We start from the raw sequence: 17,533 nt of genomic DNA on the forward strand, positions 1-17,533 counted from the left end.
ACTAAAACGGCGCGTTTTTCTAAGCCCCCAAAAATGACAATTGAAACATGCTGTAAAAAAATTTGGGTATGGGTATTTTGAGCTTAAACTTAACATACACAATCTGGGGACATCAGAGACTTATTTTACATCTTGTGAAAATGGGCATAATAGGTGCCCTTTAACATTTAAAAGAGATTATTTGATGCTTTATAAAGTTGTATCTGGTTACCTCCTTAGTAAACATTACCCTTCACTAGTAATGCTCAAAAATTGTAGTAACCCACTTGTTTTGGAAGAGACAAGACATTGTTGTGCCTGGTTAGCTGGTTAGTAAAATTACACTCACTGGTTAGCTAGTTATGCTTATATATCGTCAACTGTTGTGGCTGGTTAACACATGATTTATTGGCGCTCTATCGTGTTGCCTCCGGTTAACTAGTTAGTAAAATAGACTTACTAGCTCGTTATGCTCAAATATTGTTGTAACACACTTGTCAAAGTCGTATCTGGTTATTAAAGAGACATGGCATGATTTTGATGTGCCTGGTAAGCTAGTTAGTGAAAATGTTGCTAACTAGTTAGCTACTTAAGTTTTATATGGTCATATCACATCATATTTGTGGCTGGTTAATACAAAAGCTAAGATCAAGACAGAAGAGTCATGATCCCATGGCACTCTATTGCGTTGCCACTGGTTAACTAGTTAGTAACACTAGTTAGCTAGTTATGCTGAAATATCACTGTAACACACTTGTCAAAGTTGTAGCTGGTTATTTGAAGAGAGAACTCATTCCTTGGTTCTTTGTTGTGCCTGTTTAGTAAAGTTTGCTCACTAGTTAGTTACTACCTAGTTATGCTTATATAGTGTCAGGTCATGACTATCATATTCTTAAACTCAGATCAACACTGTCAAGCACGCTTTTGTGTTGCCTCTGGTTAACTAGTTTGTAAACTTATTTAAGCTCAAATATCGTCTTATCTCACTTATCACAATTGCTGGTTTAGACAAAAACTCAAAAAGACATGATTTATTCCTTGACCTTGTATCATGTTTCACCTGGTTAGCTAGTTAGTAAACATTATGTTTAATAGCTATCGAGCTGGGTTCAAATATCAAAGTATCACATTAGTCACAGTCTGGTTAGCTGGTTAAGACAAAAATTCGGATTAACATGGAACAGACATGACTCATCCTAATTGTGTTGTACCTGGTTAGCTTGATGCAATGTAATGTTAGCATTACACTCACTAGTTAGCTAATTATTTAACATTGCTCTTTGCAAGTAACTATAATAAGAGAAAACCATGTACATTTAAACTCTTACCATGTTTACTTGGGCAGGTGAAGTACTGGACGCCAGCTACTGATCCATCATTCTTGCCCACTGGTTGGTGAAGCTCTACCCCAGCCCAAAGACCACCAGCAAACTCGGTACTACCGCAAAACCGCAGAGTCCCGACCTTACAAAACAAACCAGAGGGTAGATTAAACTAAGATTTACATATTTCCACAATGCATTTAATCACGGCACCACGAGAGCATCCTGCAGAAACAGTAGCAAACAGAGGGAAGGTTCTGGGGGACAGTGTGAGGAATAGTTTTCTGGCCGCATGGGCTGTCGAGGTGATAATACATGTTCAATAAACCCGTTTCATGCTCTCTTTATCTTGCTCTGTACTCTGGAGGGCAATGAAAAGTGATTACTGCTTTATTCCAGAAACAAAGAAGTGCATTCGCACAGAGCAGCACATATTTAGGCTCGTTCGACAGGTCGCCCTTGTTTTCTTATGCGCCGACATTCATAAACAGGCAAATTAGCTTGGATACAAATAATGTTAAAAGTAAAATGGGGATCAAAGAAAGCCAGTGGCGCCAAGGATCCCTGAAGATAATGGGGTTTTGATTAGCCAATCTGTAGATTCCCGGCTGTCTGCTCACTTCGGTCCCAATGTGGCGGAGCATTTCATTAATGGATAATTTGGTGTGTAGGTATGTGAATGCGAGAGCAGGTCAAAAAAAAAAAAACATTGTAAAAGGAAATATGTCTGCAAGGAGAAAGCAGAGCATGCACTCTGGTCTCTTAACTCCCGCCATTATCCTTACCCACTGCAAATGTGTTTGAGAGCCCCAGCTGATTCCCTGCTCATTACTGTTGATGTCTCAATGGGCATGTAGGACAGATTTGATTGCGTGGCATCTTTAGGATACCATTCACTGACATTTTAGTTCTTTGCTAGGAGCGGTGCATGAAGTGATTTCTTTCTGACAACTCTCATTTTGCAGAACGTGTGTGGGGGGTGCACCTGTTTCTATTAAATTTGATTTCTCAACGGCTTCGATCAATATCAATCCCAGCAAACCTGTTATGTTCAAACACTAGCATCCGTAACCCCTGTCCTTATATTTTATGTGAGGATCAGCAAGTACACACATTTCCTTGACTTTCCATAGATGTAATGCTTTTTATACTTGACAAACTGTATACTCTATCCCCTAACAAAACCCTCAGAGAAAACGTTCTGCATTTTTACATTTTCAAAAAACATAATTTAGTATGATTTATAAGCTAATTTTCCTCAGAAGGACCAAAAAATGATGTCAGATGCGATTAATCACAATTGATCGATTTGACAGCACACACACACACACATATATATATGTGTGTGTGCTGTCAAATCGATCAATTGTGATTAATCGCATCTGACATAAAAGTCTGTTAATATAATATAGATGTATTTTTCAAAATAAATAAATAAATACATTTAAAAAATAATGATAGATAGATAGATTGATAGATTGATAGATTGATAGATAGATAGATAGATAGATAGATAGATAGATAGATAGATAGATAGATAGATAGATAGATAGATAGATAGATAGATAGATAGATAGATTGATAGATTGATTGATTGGATTGATTAAATTAAGCATGACTTAAATGCCCAAATGTGTCCAAATTCTTTTTGAGGCCACTGTATGTGCCATATAAATTTAAATAAAATATGTTTGCTCCTGAACAGCACTGCTGTGCTCATTACATGCTCAAAGAAATGCAGAACTTATGCAGTACCTTTTGACCAGCAATGACAACTTTGTCTCCAAGGTGAAGGCCCATACTTGAAAGCTGGGCACGAGCTTTGTCCGAGAGGAGACCTGGGGTTCTGGCAGGCAGGAGAGGGAGAAGGAGAGTGAGAGGACTGTCGGGTCTGGGCAGGACGTCCCGCAGCAGTGTGCGCAGCTCTTTAACCTGGACTGCGGCATCAGCCACTTCCAGAGGCATATCTACAGGCTCTGGAACAACATCAGCCGGACACTGGCCCTTATCATTCTAAAGACGTAAGGCAAGAAACACACAGGTTTAAAAAGAAGCTAAAGATCCTAAAAGAAAATTGTGACAAAAAAAAACATAAAGCGTCTTAGAAAGGTGTTGGGCCACCAGAGGAGCATCATAGACTTAAAGAATGAAGGTGATCTCTCAGAACAACTTTGTATTGATTTGCAGGGTGGATTTCCTTTAATTTGTTACCTGTCTTATTTATACCACAAATACCAAGAGCCATCTTTAGGAAAACTACTTTGTAACGTCAGCTAACAAGCTTCTCATAATGCAAAGTAGTTAAGCTGCAGTCAAGCAACTCTTTTAAAAAAGCATTTCAATTCACTAACAGCTACTAAGTGTCTAACTAGATTGAAGCTGTTTAAGGAGAAACATCTTTTTAATTATACAAACGATTGTATTTTCATGACGATCTTAATTAGGATCTCGATTAGGACGGCTGCCTCAAACACATAACCAGCACTAAAATAAAACAAAAAATAATAAATAACTAAAGAAAAATATATTAACATCAGTGTTTTAACATTTATACATATTATATTATTTATGGGCTAGGGGAGCAGTTGATGCTAAACAAATTAAGTGAATAAATTAAGTTAAACAAACCAATTCGCTAAATGAATGGGACTTCACAATGCTACCTGGAAGAGAGGATTTTCTAGAAGATTGTGTTTGATTTTTACCTCGGATTTCTCACGGGATACACAACATGACATAAAAAGCCAGCAATGTAGCGTTTTGTCAATGCACACCTCTACCTTTGAAGATAAAAGCTTCTTCTTGGAAAAGCTACACTATTTTGCAAACAGTTGAACTGTCAGATTATTAAAAATGAGAAGTATTGCTTCTTTTAGTTACCACACCTTCTGGAATAAGTCACTTTTTTTTGTTTTTTTAATCATCTGAAATATGTTGTGAGTTATATTCCAAAGCAACTTATATAATGCGATTAACCTCAAGCACACAAAACGTGCAAAGCGCACACATTTGGATTCATGCCAAACGAGAGATGCACGTAAGCCCAAGTTTATTTGTATAACACATTTCCCACATGCTTACCTATCAAGAAGAAAATTACCCAAGTCAGTATTTAAGCTGTGACACAAACAGTATTTATTTATGCCTCTGGTCATAAAGGTTTTTAGATGAATGTCGAGGATGGATGCCAGTTCGTTTGCTGGCTTCCATGACTGCAATATGCTGTGTTTTCCGCCAACTGGCAACCCGGGGTGTTGAAATGCTATTGGGTGAATTGGCAGTGGGCGGGATCACACAGACCAAAACAAAAAAAAGACATTACGACCCAGAACGCACATTTCAAAGTGTAATAATTGACTGTAGCATTGCAAGTATTTGAACATAGCATGTTTCCTAAATCTCTGCAAACACATTATGGCATTTTTAATAATTAGTACAGCTAAAAATTATATTTAAGTGCATACATTTGGATTTGATCCGAATTAGAGAGGTAGGTCAGCTCGAAGTGTATTCATATAATGCATTTCCCACATGCCAGTATTAAATTAGTTTAGGCTTGGTGTTTACTTATATTTTTCATTCCTGTTCTGCATTCCGTTAAATTTAAAGGATTTGTTGTGGAGCTCAGATACATCATTATAGTATTTAGAATAATTTTTCTCAACAAAATGCAATCTGACCCGACTTATTTTCTGGAAAGATCCTGTAGTTCCGCCGTAATCCCGGTGCAAGTTAAACTGAATCACTGAATGCATGATGTACCAGGGCAAAGTTACACACTAGATTAAAATGTTCATCAGCATGTCACATCAGCCCCCTCCGGCCAAACAGCTCAACGCTTGCTGAAGCACAGCCTGACACCATTGTTAAATGTATTGCACAGCCAACAGCCTGGGTAGTGGACTTCTCTTGCCCTTCTGTTTTATCCAACAACGTGTTGTGGCAGCCATCGAGCTGGAACCAAACACGGAAGACGGCCAAAACAAATGCGTCGTCCTTGACATGGCTTGGCTAGTGAGCAGTAACTGTGGCTGTTTTGTTTTTCCTCAGCCCATTGGTTCTCTGCTGGCTTTAGACTTAATGTGCGTGTCCTTTTCAACCTGCTCATTAATAGCAGGGGGGGGGGGGTCCATGGTTGCGACATCCATTTTAAGAGCCTCTCATCACATCAAGAAAAGCTGAAAGGTCTGGATGCACTACACATTTCTTAGATGGCAGGATGAGTTGGGGTTGTTTTCCATCTTTAGACACATACAAGTGTACAGCTCCAGACAAATGGAAAGTATAGGGCTCTAAATTTGTAATAGGATCATAGATAAACAACACCGCTGGGTGAGGTTGTGCCTCATGCAGCTCCATACATCAACTGAGTCTTTTACTATCAGAGCGTGAGACAATGGCACTAAGGAGCTACCTACCTAGAAAGCACATTAGAGGGGTAGTTCACCCAAAAATGAAAATTCTGTCATCAATTACTCAGCCTCATGTCAGTCCAAAACCATAAGACTTTCAATTATCTTCGGAATACAAATGAAGATGTTTTTATTGAAGTCTGAGATTGTTCTGTCCCTCCATTGAAAGTCTATTCACATTAAACTCTGATGCTTCAAAACATTCATAAAGACAACATAAAATCAATCCATATGAAACGAGCGGTTTGATCCAAGTCTTCTGAAGAGTGCACGATCGCTTTATATGAACAGATTTAATTTAAGCTTTTATCCGCATATAAATCAGCGAATATACACAGAGTACTCACATTTGGTAAACGTGTATGTTTGAGCTTCCGCAAGAACCATGACATTTGTTCTTGTGCATCAAGTTTACCATATTTGAGTGCACTCTAAGCAACTAAATAATGTTTATCATTAGCCATTGGCTAATAAATTCTTAGATTTCACTCGCCAGTGTGTGCGTTAGAGGCTAAGTACACTGCAAAAAATGCTTTTCTTACTTAGTATTTTTGTCTGGTTTCCAGTCCAAATATCTAAAAATTCTTAAATCAAGATGCATTTACTAGATATGTAAAATTAGATATGATGTCTTGTTTTCCAGGGGAATTAATCAAAATGATCTGTCCAAGGGGTAAGAAAAATAACCTTAATTCAAATGTTTGGGGTATTTGTCTTACCCCAAACATTTTTTTGCTTGTTTTAAGCAAAAACTCACTTAATTTGGATTTATTTCCCCAGAAAACAAGACATAATATCTTATGGCATTTTACTACTTTAGTAAATGCATCTTGATTTAAGATTTTTTTGGATATTTGGACTGGAAACAAGACAAAAATACTACGTAAGAAAAGCATTTTTTGCAGTGTATAAGTTTAGCATAGATATAGTTTCACTCGCTGAACACTTGAGCGTTTCGCTCTCTGTCATGCAATCTGTAGATTCTGTACAATTTCAGTGCAGCTCAATGGATGTGCAGAGTACCTGTATTTGACGTACCGTAAACTCTAGTGTGAAGGCGCACGACTCGCCGTCGCTTCGCTGAGAGCGCTGTTTCTCACACACATGCAAAGAGAGAGCGAGAGTCTTACATACCACACAGAATCGACGCGCTACATGTAAACAATATTCTTTGTCGTATTTTCCTGTCATTTGGATTTATTATGCTTTTAAGAACAAGCATGACATATGTCGGTTTCTCTGGTAGTGGGCGGAACTAATGCGCAAACTGCAGTCTCATTGGCCGGCACTCATCTATTACCATCCCTGTTTTGACTTCAGCAAATCAGTTGGAGTGAACAAATATATATATATATATATTCGTTCGCACCAACTGATTTGCTCCAACTGATATATATATATATATATATATATATATATATATATATATATATATATATATATATATATAGTATCAGTCTGGCGAATAGACAAAAAAAAAAAATGTACTAGCCAATGGCGATTCTATTGCCAAGGTGTGCATTAGTGTCAAAACTGAAGTGCAAAGCAAGTAGGTTCTGAGTCCTTTTCTACAGGTGATTCTCTTTGCACAAAGCTGCAAAAACACACACACACAACCCTTAACGTTGATCTTTTTTTTGTTTTTTTGTCTTTGTTTTGGCTGAATCAAAGAAAACTGAAAGGTTGTGACTGTTAGTAAAAATAACCAAGAGATGGATGGTGCAGGCGAACAGTGATGAGAGAAATGCTGACTGTAGGTCTGAATGTCCTGACAAGTGGTACCCTTCAAACCTGCGCTCAGGTTATATCCTCCTCAGCTAATGTTGAACTACATCCAAAACGGTGCTGTATAAAGGTTTATCACCATCAACGTGACAGGAGATTGTTGGCACAACTATGATACTCAGCATGGGTGCAGTTTGGAAAACTCCTTTGGATAAATGTCTATTGCTATGTCCTTAAAATATGGTAATTTAATCAGAGGTTTATGGGTCACTTTTCTAACCCATATGCCCGTACAGTGAATCATGCATAAATAGAAAAGGCGTACAAAGTATAAGCGCATGTACAAACACACACACTCTGCTGAGTCATCGTTTCAAGTCACCAAATGAAAGCATCTTCTGTTGGGCAGGGCTGAGCGGTGTGCTGATGATGATGCTCAGAAGATGAAGTTCAGCTTAGCGTTGACATGGCCACAGCAAGCTGGAAAATACAGCCGGTTTTATTTAAAATCTTTCTTTTTTTTCCCAACAGAATTAGTGTGAAACGGCTCATTGCCTCAATCACTGCTTATGTAATGCAGGAATTTCCACAATTATTCAAAGGTGATATTTGATTATGCTCCTCTGGTATCAGAGAGCAAATTAAAAATATATATATTTCCTGAAGCTGAAGCTGACACATTGCCTTAAAAAAAAAAAGGTTCAGTTCATTTCATAGTGAACCTCATTTCCACTGCATAAGACTGCCCCCTAGTGGTTCACATAAGCACCTGCAGAAAGATCCGCTACTCCGTTTCAGCATCATAACGATGAACAGCTTCATGTCTGTCAGATGAAGGATGGTAATATAACTCCACTAGCAGGGGTCTGAAATAATAACATAAGAGACAAGGGACGAAAAAACTAAATCCAAAAACTATTCGAAATTGTCACAATGTGCAATATAAAAAAAGTTTTTGTCCAGCGATTGCAAAGTAAAACAGGTGGAATTGAGTGACAGTGAGCAACAATAGTTTGCTATTACCCAAACTCCCTCCCCACATTTTCTTTATTATCAGTGTTGTTGCTTAGCAACAAGGCATATTTTTATGCCTAAACCTCAGCTACTCCAGAGCGTTCTCCACTGACACGAAAGTCTGCCAAGCCTGTTGTTACAACGTTATCAGATGATTTGATGTTTGTTTCACACACTGATGATATCTCTATTAGGGTGCCGGGTGAAGAACAAAAACCGAGCTAAAAAAAAAAACATCTCCTGACTGACGATAAATGGACACATGCCCAGACTGGCAACAAACAAGCCGCACTACTGGCAGAGATAACACGGGGTAAAAAATGAAGGATGGGAAACTCTGGCAGCCTCACAACAGAGAGGAAAAACACAGCGAAAGTCGAGCATCTCGCCCGGTTCCTGTTTAATGTGCTGGCAGCTGCGCTGATAAACCCTTTACATGCAAACAAACCTCTCTGAACCGCTCTAACACACTACTAAAAGGCCTGCTGAAATGGAATGCATGCATTTTACAAAAGTTTAAATAATATCAATAATTCAGTGACATCTGCTGTTTGTGAGGAGAATGACCCCTGGCAGTGACGCTCCGTGAGTTTAAAATGAGTTCAGGGAGAGAAATGAGCATGGCTAATTTACTGATGGGACAAACTGAAAGGGAAATGATAAAGCTGGCTGTCTGTCTGTCTGTCTCTCTGGCTGTCTCTCTAAAGGAACAATGCAGACTATGATACACACTCTTAAAAGATACACATTTTGGAAAAAAAACTAAATTTAAAAAAATTATTATAGATAGATAGATAGATAGATAGATAGATAGATAGATAGATAGATAGATAGATAGATAGATAGATAGATAGATAGATAGATAGATAGATAGATAGATAGATAGATAGATAGATAGATAGATAGACATTATAATAATAACAATAATAATTATTATTAGTAGTAGTAATATTATGTAGAAATATATTACAAAAATATAATATAATCTTTTATAAAATATACTATTACAAAAGTGGTATATATTTCCTCATACTGATACACATTTAAAAACAATGTATACTACATATATTACTACTACCACTAATAATAATAATAATAATTTGAAATTACTACATATTTAATAATAATGTATATAAGTAATAATACATGCATTATTATTATTCATGGTTTTAAAATGTGCATCATAATGCAAGGAAGTAGATACCATTTTTAGTTATTATTATTAAAAATGTGATTAACATTTTTAAAATCATGTACTACTACTACTACTTCTTACATTTATATTTGTTATTATTAAATACAATATTTTTTAACAAAAAACACACAATCACTTTTAAATAATGTAATAAATAATAATAATAATAATTATTATTATTATTATTATTATCATTATTATTTATGGTTTTAAAATGTGCATCATAGTGCAAGGAAGTACATAACATTTTTAGAATAAAAATAAATATTTTATAAAAGTTTATATTTATTTTTTTCTTCATAATATATAATCTGTTATTATAAAATATATTATTATTATAAAAATGGTATCTACTTCCCCACACTGTGATGATGCACTTTTTTTTTAAATAATAATAACAACAATAATACCAAATATAACCATTATTATAAAATATGGATATTTGAAATTATTAACCATAGATGGTGCTATAAATGTTAAAAAAAACTTTTAAAATCATATATTTCCTTAGTAAATTGCCTGTATTAGCTGTAAATGGTCTATGATCTAGATTGTTACAGGCTTGCTAAATGATACATAATACCTTTTTAAGCATGTGTTTAAAGGCCTTATTAATAATAATATATAATAGTATGTATTGTTAATATTAAAAAATGTGATGCACATTTTTAAAACCATGTACTAGTACAAATGCTACTGTTATCCTTTACATTTAAAAAAAAAATTAGTATCAAATGCAATTATTATTATCAAAAAATATACAATCACCTTTAAATATTGTATTATTTATGCTACAGTAAAGTAGAGAGTAGATAGTAAAGGGCAGGTAAAGTTAAGGTGAACCGGACATGACGTAGACCAGTTTGGACAGACTTCCGTCGCAGACACGACTCTCCTGTAGGGTGAGCATGAGAACTACAATAACAATAAAAACTTGAAAAACTAACAAAGAACACAGTTTGCTTTGTTATTCGCAAAAAATCACAAACCCTAAAAGCGGGGTTGGCTCCCAGCTCCAGCAGACACTTCACCGCAGAGGTGCACAGGTTCGAGGCGGCGATGTGTAGCGCAGTGCCGAAGTCAAAATCACTGCAGGTCGCATCCACCTCTGAAACCCAACACACCACACACACAGACATCAGCATCACACACACGCACATGCGCTTGCCAAGAGATTCAAATGGAGATTTTGATTCCCACTGTTTTTTCCATTATCTCTCCTCACCTCCCGGCTGTGACGCCTGCAGAACCACTCGGATGAGAGGAGAGACGTCGAAATACGCGGCGTAGTGGAGAGCGTTCATGTTGGTCCAACGGCTGCGCAAGGACGGCTCGGCTCCCAGTGACAACAGCTGACGGGCCAAACTGGACGCACTCTCAGCGTCACCTGCAATCAGATGACATTCTCATATCCCAGATATCACCAGTGCTCCAATAATGATCTGTCCTTGAGTTCACAGAAATGTTAATCAAAGAGATTTATTTTCAATTGTGAGCATATGAATACACGCTTACCTATTCCAGGAGCTCCTGCCTTACAGCAGTAGTGAAGCAAAGTCATGTCAGTAAGACCATCTCTGTCATTGACACCGCAGCCTCTCTTCAGAATCTACAGAACAAAGCCAATCTCACGTCAATGGATACAGAGCAAGGACATCCAGCTAAAGATTTCATGCTGACAGAGACACACACACACACACACACTGTCTAGAAAGATAATGTTGCAGTTCACAGAGCCTGACACTAAACGCACAACGGGGAGTGTGTGAGTCTGTTTAATGACAGCTGCAAGAAAACCTGAAATTAAAATTGACTCTGTTTAGTTGAATAAATGTCCCTGTCCTTGTTATTCGATAGAAGAAGAAGAAGTTTGCTTTCACAATCTTTCATTGAAATGTAATTACATTCATTGCCTCTGAAGCATTTTCAGGAAAAATAAATACAGCAATTATATTTTTACATGTCATGTATAGTCTTTTGTTCTGTCCAGCCTAGATAGGACAGGGTTTCTGACCTAAAACCCGCTTATATAAACATTTCTGTGTCTATGTATGTACAGTGTTTATGTTTTTTTTATGCTTATTAGAGTAGGGTACACTAGGCTAAAGGTGCCCTGGTGTAAAAGGAGCATTTGATTTTATTTTCTTCTAAATCACTATATGCCCCAAAAACTCACTGCAACACATTTTATGATCCTGGAAGTCTAGTATATCAAGATGAAATACATGAAAATGAGAAACATTGCCTTGTCAACCAGCTGAAATAAAATGAGCTTATGGTTTATTTGGTAACACTTTACAATACGGTCTCATTTGCTAACATATTACCTAACAATGAGCAATACGTTTGTTACAATATATATGGTAACACCTTAGTTTAGGGTGCAATTCTCATTATTAACTACTCGCTTATTAGCATGCATATTACTAGGATATTGGCTGTTTATTAGTACTTAGCACATATTAATGCTTTATAATGCATGACCATATTCTACATCCCTTAATCACCTACAGTAATACCTAAACTTAACAACTATCTTACTATTCATAAGCAGGAATTAGGTTATTGATGCAAAAGTCATAGTTAATAGATAGTTAAAAGTGAGAATTGGACCCCAATAAAGTGTGACATTGTTTTTGCCTGTACATGTCTTTTTTTATTTATTTGTATAAGTAGTAGTCCTGGTGTAGAGAGGACATAGCATAAAATATGAATAAAATATCTTAAAAAAAAAAGTTATGTTTCTTATGGTCAAAAAAAAAAAAAAAAACGAAATTCACAAACTTTTTTTCTGGTATTCAGGAGGATATATATGGAAGCCTGTTTCAACCACAGAATAAACCATTTTAAAAGATGTTTAAAAGATGCGACTTTTTTTTTTATCTTACAATAACAAGTTTACATCTTGCAATTCTGAAAATTATAGAGACTTTTTTTCTCGCAAATGCGACTTTAAATCATACAATTATGACTTTAAATCTCCCAATTGCGTGTTATAAAGTCAGAATTGTGAGATATAAACATGCAATTCTGAGAAAGAAAAGTCTGAATTTCAAGTTTATTTCTCGCAATTGCAAGTTTATATCTCACAATTCTGACTTTATAACACACAAGTGCGACTTTATATCATGCAATTCTGAGATGTAAAGAAAAAAAGGTCAGAATTGTGAGATAAAAAGTGATTTTTTTATTTTTCATTCTGTGGTGGAAATAAGCTTCCATAGATACAGTATATCATGTGAAAAGTCGATAAAATAATTGTCGAGACGGGCCTACATTATGTTTCACATTGTCTTTAAAGACCACAGAGATTTGAGATTCTGACCTCGTTGGCAATGACACTAATATTCCGCTGGACTTGGGGAACCCACTGCCTGAGAACAGCGAAGAGCTCGGGCACAGTGGTCCGAGGATCCAGCAGAACCTCCCGACACAGAGGATCATTCAGGTCGAAGAAAGAGAACTCTGCAAAACAGAACGCTTGAGTCAGAACGGCGTCAATATTCATCTTCTATTCATCTCGATTTATCCATGCTGAGCCAGAACCACGATCACTCAAATTCACTTAAACAGCTCAGTTTGAAGTGAATTAAAGTGAAGTGTGAGAGTGAATGAGAAGCGAGTACAGAGAGAGAATGATGTATCAGTGCTGACAGGCAGAAAATTGGAAAAAAAATTCTGTGACCTTGTCAATACCTCAGCTTTACAGCAGCTTAAGCAGTGTCCGCAATTTAGGGTATAAAAAATGTACTCCATAAATAAAGCTACACTTCAGAAAACAGCTAAATAAGTTGTTTGTTTATTGGCCATACGACCGAAAAAAAAGACAAAAATCCAACGCAGGCGGAATTTGATGTGAAAAAGAACTTGTGTCAGCATTTTTTTGTGTGACCTACTTAAAGGGATACTCCACTTTAAAATGAAAATTCTGTCATCATATACTCACCCTCATGTTGTTTCAAACCTGTATGAATTTCTTTCTTCTGCTGAACAGAAAGGAAGTTATTTAGAAGAATGTCAGTAACCAAACAGTTTCTGGTCTCATTGACTTCCATAGTATATTTTTTTCCTACTATGGAAGTCAATGAGACCAGAAACTGCCTGGTTACTGACATTCTTCTAAATATCTTCCTTTCTGTTCAGCAGAAGAAAGAAATTCATACAGGTTTGAAACAACATGAGGGTGAGTATATGATGACAGAATTTTCATTTTGTGGAATATCCCTTTAAAAGCTTGCATGAGAACATTCTCACAGAAGCTAAATGTTGAACTGAAAGTGAAAGGATATCTGAAACTTGAGGACATGTACAGACCCACATGCTCACCGCTGTCTGAAGGCATGGGTGCTGATGACACCTGATGGATCACCGGTCGCTCAGAGTTATGGGAAATAATGCTGTACCGCCCCAGGACCGAGTCTCCCTCTGAAGACTCCCTCAGCACATCCTCCTTGGTCATTGCCCCCTCACCACCTAAACACAAATATATTCAGAACAAAACACATTAATAGTCGCATATAGGGGAGACATTATAGGCTAAATAAACTATGGATAACAATGATAAATCAATGATATACAAGTAATATTTTTAATGTTTTATTCTGTATTTGTTTGATCCAAAATACAGCAATATTGTGTTCCGGTAAAAAAAAAACACACGTTTCACACAACAGAATCCCAAAACTTCTGTGGCTTATTTATATGATTTTGAACACTTTTCTTGTGCTTTTGGGTACGTCTTTGAGTTATGACATGGAAACCGCATGCGTTTATTACGCGCCACCAAGTTTTGCTGCAGGTTTTTTCAGTCACTCTAGGTTTTTTTTTAACCTGCCTTTTCAGAAATCTGGTTGCAGCCGTTGATAGTTTATTTTTCTGCCTCGTCCAGGTAGTGTAACCACTGTTCCTTTAAATTTAAACCTGTGAACTATGCTTCCAACTGTGTCTCTAGGAACATTTAGTGCCTTCGCTATCTTTTTGTATCCTGTTCCTTGTTTGTAAAGGGTGAGGATATGCTTTCTCTTAACTTTTTGGACCATTATTTTGACTTATTTCTTACATGCAGTCAAACGTGACACTTAACAAACCTAGCCAGTTCAGATATTGCATGTGTTCTAGCTCAAGCACACCTGGTGCAACTAATGAATCCCTTGATTAGTTGCATCAGGTGTACTTGAGACAACACCTGTTTTGCAAATTGGTGCTGTTGTGAGGGATTCTATTCAGGGGGTTGAATAATGTTGAGACTGCGGAAGTCAGTAAAAATTGCATTTTCAGTTGTATTTGGTGAAACCACTGGAAACATTTGTTGTGTTGAGCTATTTCAATTACTTTTGTTTGATTTGTTCATTGCGAACAGCTGAAAGTCTGTAAATGTTGCCAATAAACCTGATTTGCATCAAGATTAATCCTATTTATATCAGTGCTATTGGGAAATATTGATATGATTTCAAATACTTTTTTCTATTTGAATATATTTTAAAATGTAAAAGCAATTTTCTTTCAGATTACTCTATTGCCTTCAGTGTCACATTATCATTTAGAAATCATTCTAATTTGGTGTCAGCTAACATTATTAATGTCAACAGTTGTGAAGCATTTTTTTTTGGGGGGGGGGGGGGGGGGGGGGAGACATGATAAATATGATGGATTCTTAAATGAATAGAAAGTTCAAAAGAACAGCATTTATTTGAACAGAAATTATCTGCAAAAATGTATAATGGTTTTCTGTCACATTCTAGCAATTTAATGCATCACTGCTGAAGAAAAAAAAAAAAAGTATTCATTTCTTTAAAAAGAGAGAAAAATCCTGTGATATTACATGTTGTCTATAAATTATGCAAGGCTGTGCTGCATTCAGACCGGTTATGCAAGTCTCACTTTTCACAACTCAATTAACAACCCATGGGTAAAATCAATTTTGTTCCCTACGTGTTTTTTCCCCCCGTTTCACTCAGACATGTCACAAAAAAGAAGCATTATGCAAACATTTATTAATGCTGACTTAAGTGTACATAAGAGGTTTATTTGCAATCCCCCTCTTGTAATGTAATCATAGTCTACTTAATTCAGTGCATTCATTCAGGTTATGCCTTTTATGATTTATTAATATAATGATATTTGATGTGTGTATTTGCTATGCAAGTTTAAATAAGATCAAGCTTGATGTTGCACACGGGTGTAATGTTCCATCTCCATGAAAAGAAGAGTCACCCTGGGATTCATGACCATTACTAAGAAAAGTAAGTAAAGAAATACAGTGCACTGTATGAAATAAATAATTCCATATACTTAGTGGAACACATCTGGGAATGTTGCTCCAATAATCTGTGATCTCCCATTCTTTCATCAGAATCGTGTATTCGATTTGGCATATGGCTGTATGGTTCTGTATTTTTAGATTTGAGGACGTCCAAACTTGTTGTATTACTCTCTTTTGCCTTTGTAAATGTGGAGAAAATAGTTTGTTGAGAGTAAAATATAAACCTGAAAGTCAATTGTACAGTATTAGCCTCTGCTTGTTGAATCTTTATTTCCTAACAGCACAAATAATTTTTGCAGACATTGTACACAGTAGCTATGCTAAACTGATCTATAAAAAAACACCCTTCTGTCCAATCAGCCAACATTTTTTTTAATACAATGACTATTAGTGGGATCCAATGTTTTTTTAAAACTCCATTAGCTCATCATATAGACAAAATAGTTTAAACATTTGTGTGACCAAAATAAATCTTGATGGTTTAAAGTTTCAAATTAAAGAAATTAAGGCGTTAAATAAGTATTTAAATGTTAGAGTTTTATTGTAAAATATTTCCTTTATTAAATATTATTAATAATTAATAATATTTTTTTTTTTTGTATTAATTATTTATACAATGCAGTTTTACAACAGTTTACAATAATTACTTATTTTGCTTAATAATTTATTTAATAACAATCACAAAATAATAAAATAAAAGTTATACTGAATGGTACTTTTTTCTTTGACCTTTGTTGTTAAAACAAAGACAGCAGCAGGTTTTATTAGGCTGCTGTCCCTTTAAGAGCTGCACGGATCCAATATACTATTACACGTTTTATTTCTCAACTAACTGTAAGATATAACAGACTATGTTTAGGATACTCGCCTTGACCGGCATATTTGACGTAATTTTGTGGGAATATGTGCGTTCAAGCACGAGACGTGAAAGACCTCAATTCAGCATTTGCACGCTGTCTAAGAAACGGCTTTCTGGGAGCACGCTTCAGATGTGTGCGGTGTGCGCACACAAAACTTCTCACATTCTGGAATAAATAAATCAAAAATCGATTTTAAGTTAATCAACTTTTTCTCCCGCACTTCTTAGTAGAAAAGTGGTCTTCTTAGTCTTTCTCTGCCTGGATATCTAAGCAGCAGCAATATGAGATGATAAATGCTTCAAATCCCAATCATCATATATTACAAAATAATCAACATGAGTTGGGGGGGGGAGTCATACAAGTTCAAGACTGACATGAGGGTGAGTAAATGATTTTGGTGAACTATCCCGTTAATTTTATTTTTATTTATTTCACCTTTGTTTAACCAGGTAATTCAGATGAGAACAAATTCTCATTTACAACTGCGACCTGGCCAAGACAAAGCAAAATGAATGTTACTGTGATGCTCTAAAATTGCTGTCAGTGTGAATAAGGCATTACTTGTCCATCCACAATAATATAATGTCCTACATTATCATCATTTTGTTTTGTTTTGATTTTTTTGTTGTTGCTTTCAAATATTGCTGCTAGTAATTAATTGCAATGAATGCAATTAATAAGCATATGTAAGTAATAACATTAATGTCAACAGTTGTGAAATGAAAACTGACAGCCCTAGTCATTAATAAAGTCACCAGAGCTCG

The 17,533-nt window shown here is 36.0% G+C and overlaps 1 protein-coding gene across 2 annotated transcripts in view; it reads right to left on the reverse strand.

Annotated features, from left to right (window-relative positions):
* The window catches only part of LOC307147856 (CAP-Gly domain-containing linker protein 4), a 50,962-nt gene that overhangs the window by 28,606 nt on the left and 4,823 nt on the right, over nt 1–17,533 (reverse strand). For both annotated transcript variants that reach the window (XM_079852899.1, XM_079852898.1), the window contains exons 2-8: nt 13,974–14,120; nt 12,973–13,112; nt 11,163–11,256; nt 10,873–11,034; nt 10,637–10,755; nt 3,057–3,314; nt 1,308–1,443 (exon numbers count right to left, since the gene is read on the reverse strand). In XM_079852899.1, coding sequence (XP_079709025.1) covers nt 1,308–1,443; nt 3,057–3,314; nt 10,637–10,755; nt 10,873–11,034; nt 11,163–11,256; nt 12,973–13,112; nt 13,974–14,106 — 1,042 coding nt within the window. In that variant the 5' untranslated portion in view covers nt 14,107–14,120. The remainder of the gene's footprint in view (nt 1–1,307; nt 1,444–3,056; nt 3,315–10,636; nt 10,756–10,872; nt 11,035–11,162; nt 11,257–12,972; nt 13,113–13,973; nt 14,121–17,533) is intronic.

Source organism: Squalius cephalus (genome assembly GCF_949319135.1).
Source record: "Squalius cephalus genome assembly, chromosome: 20".
Classification (NCBI taxonomy): Eukaryota; Metazoa; Chordata; class Actinopteri; order Cypriniformes; family Leuciscidae; genus Squalius; species Squalius cephalus.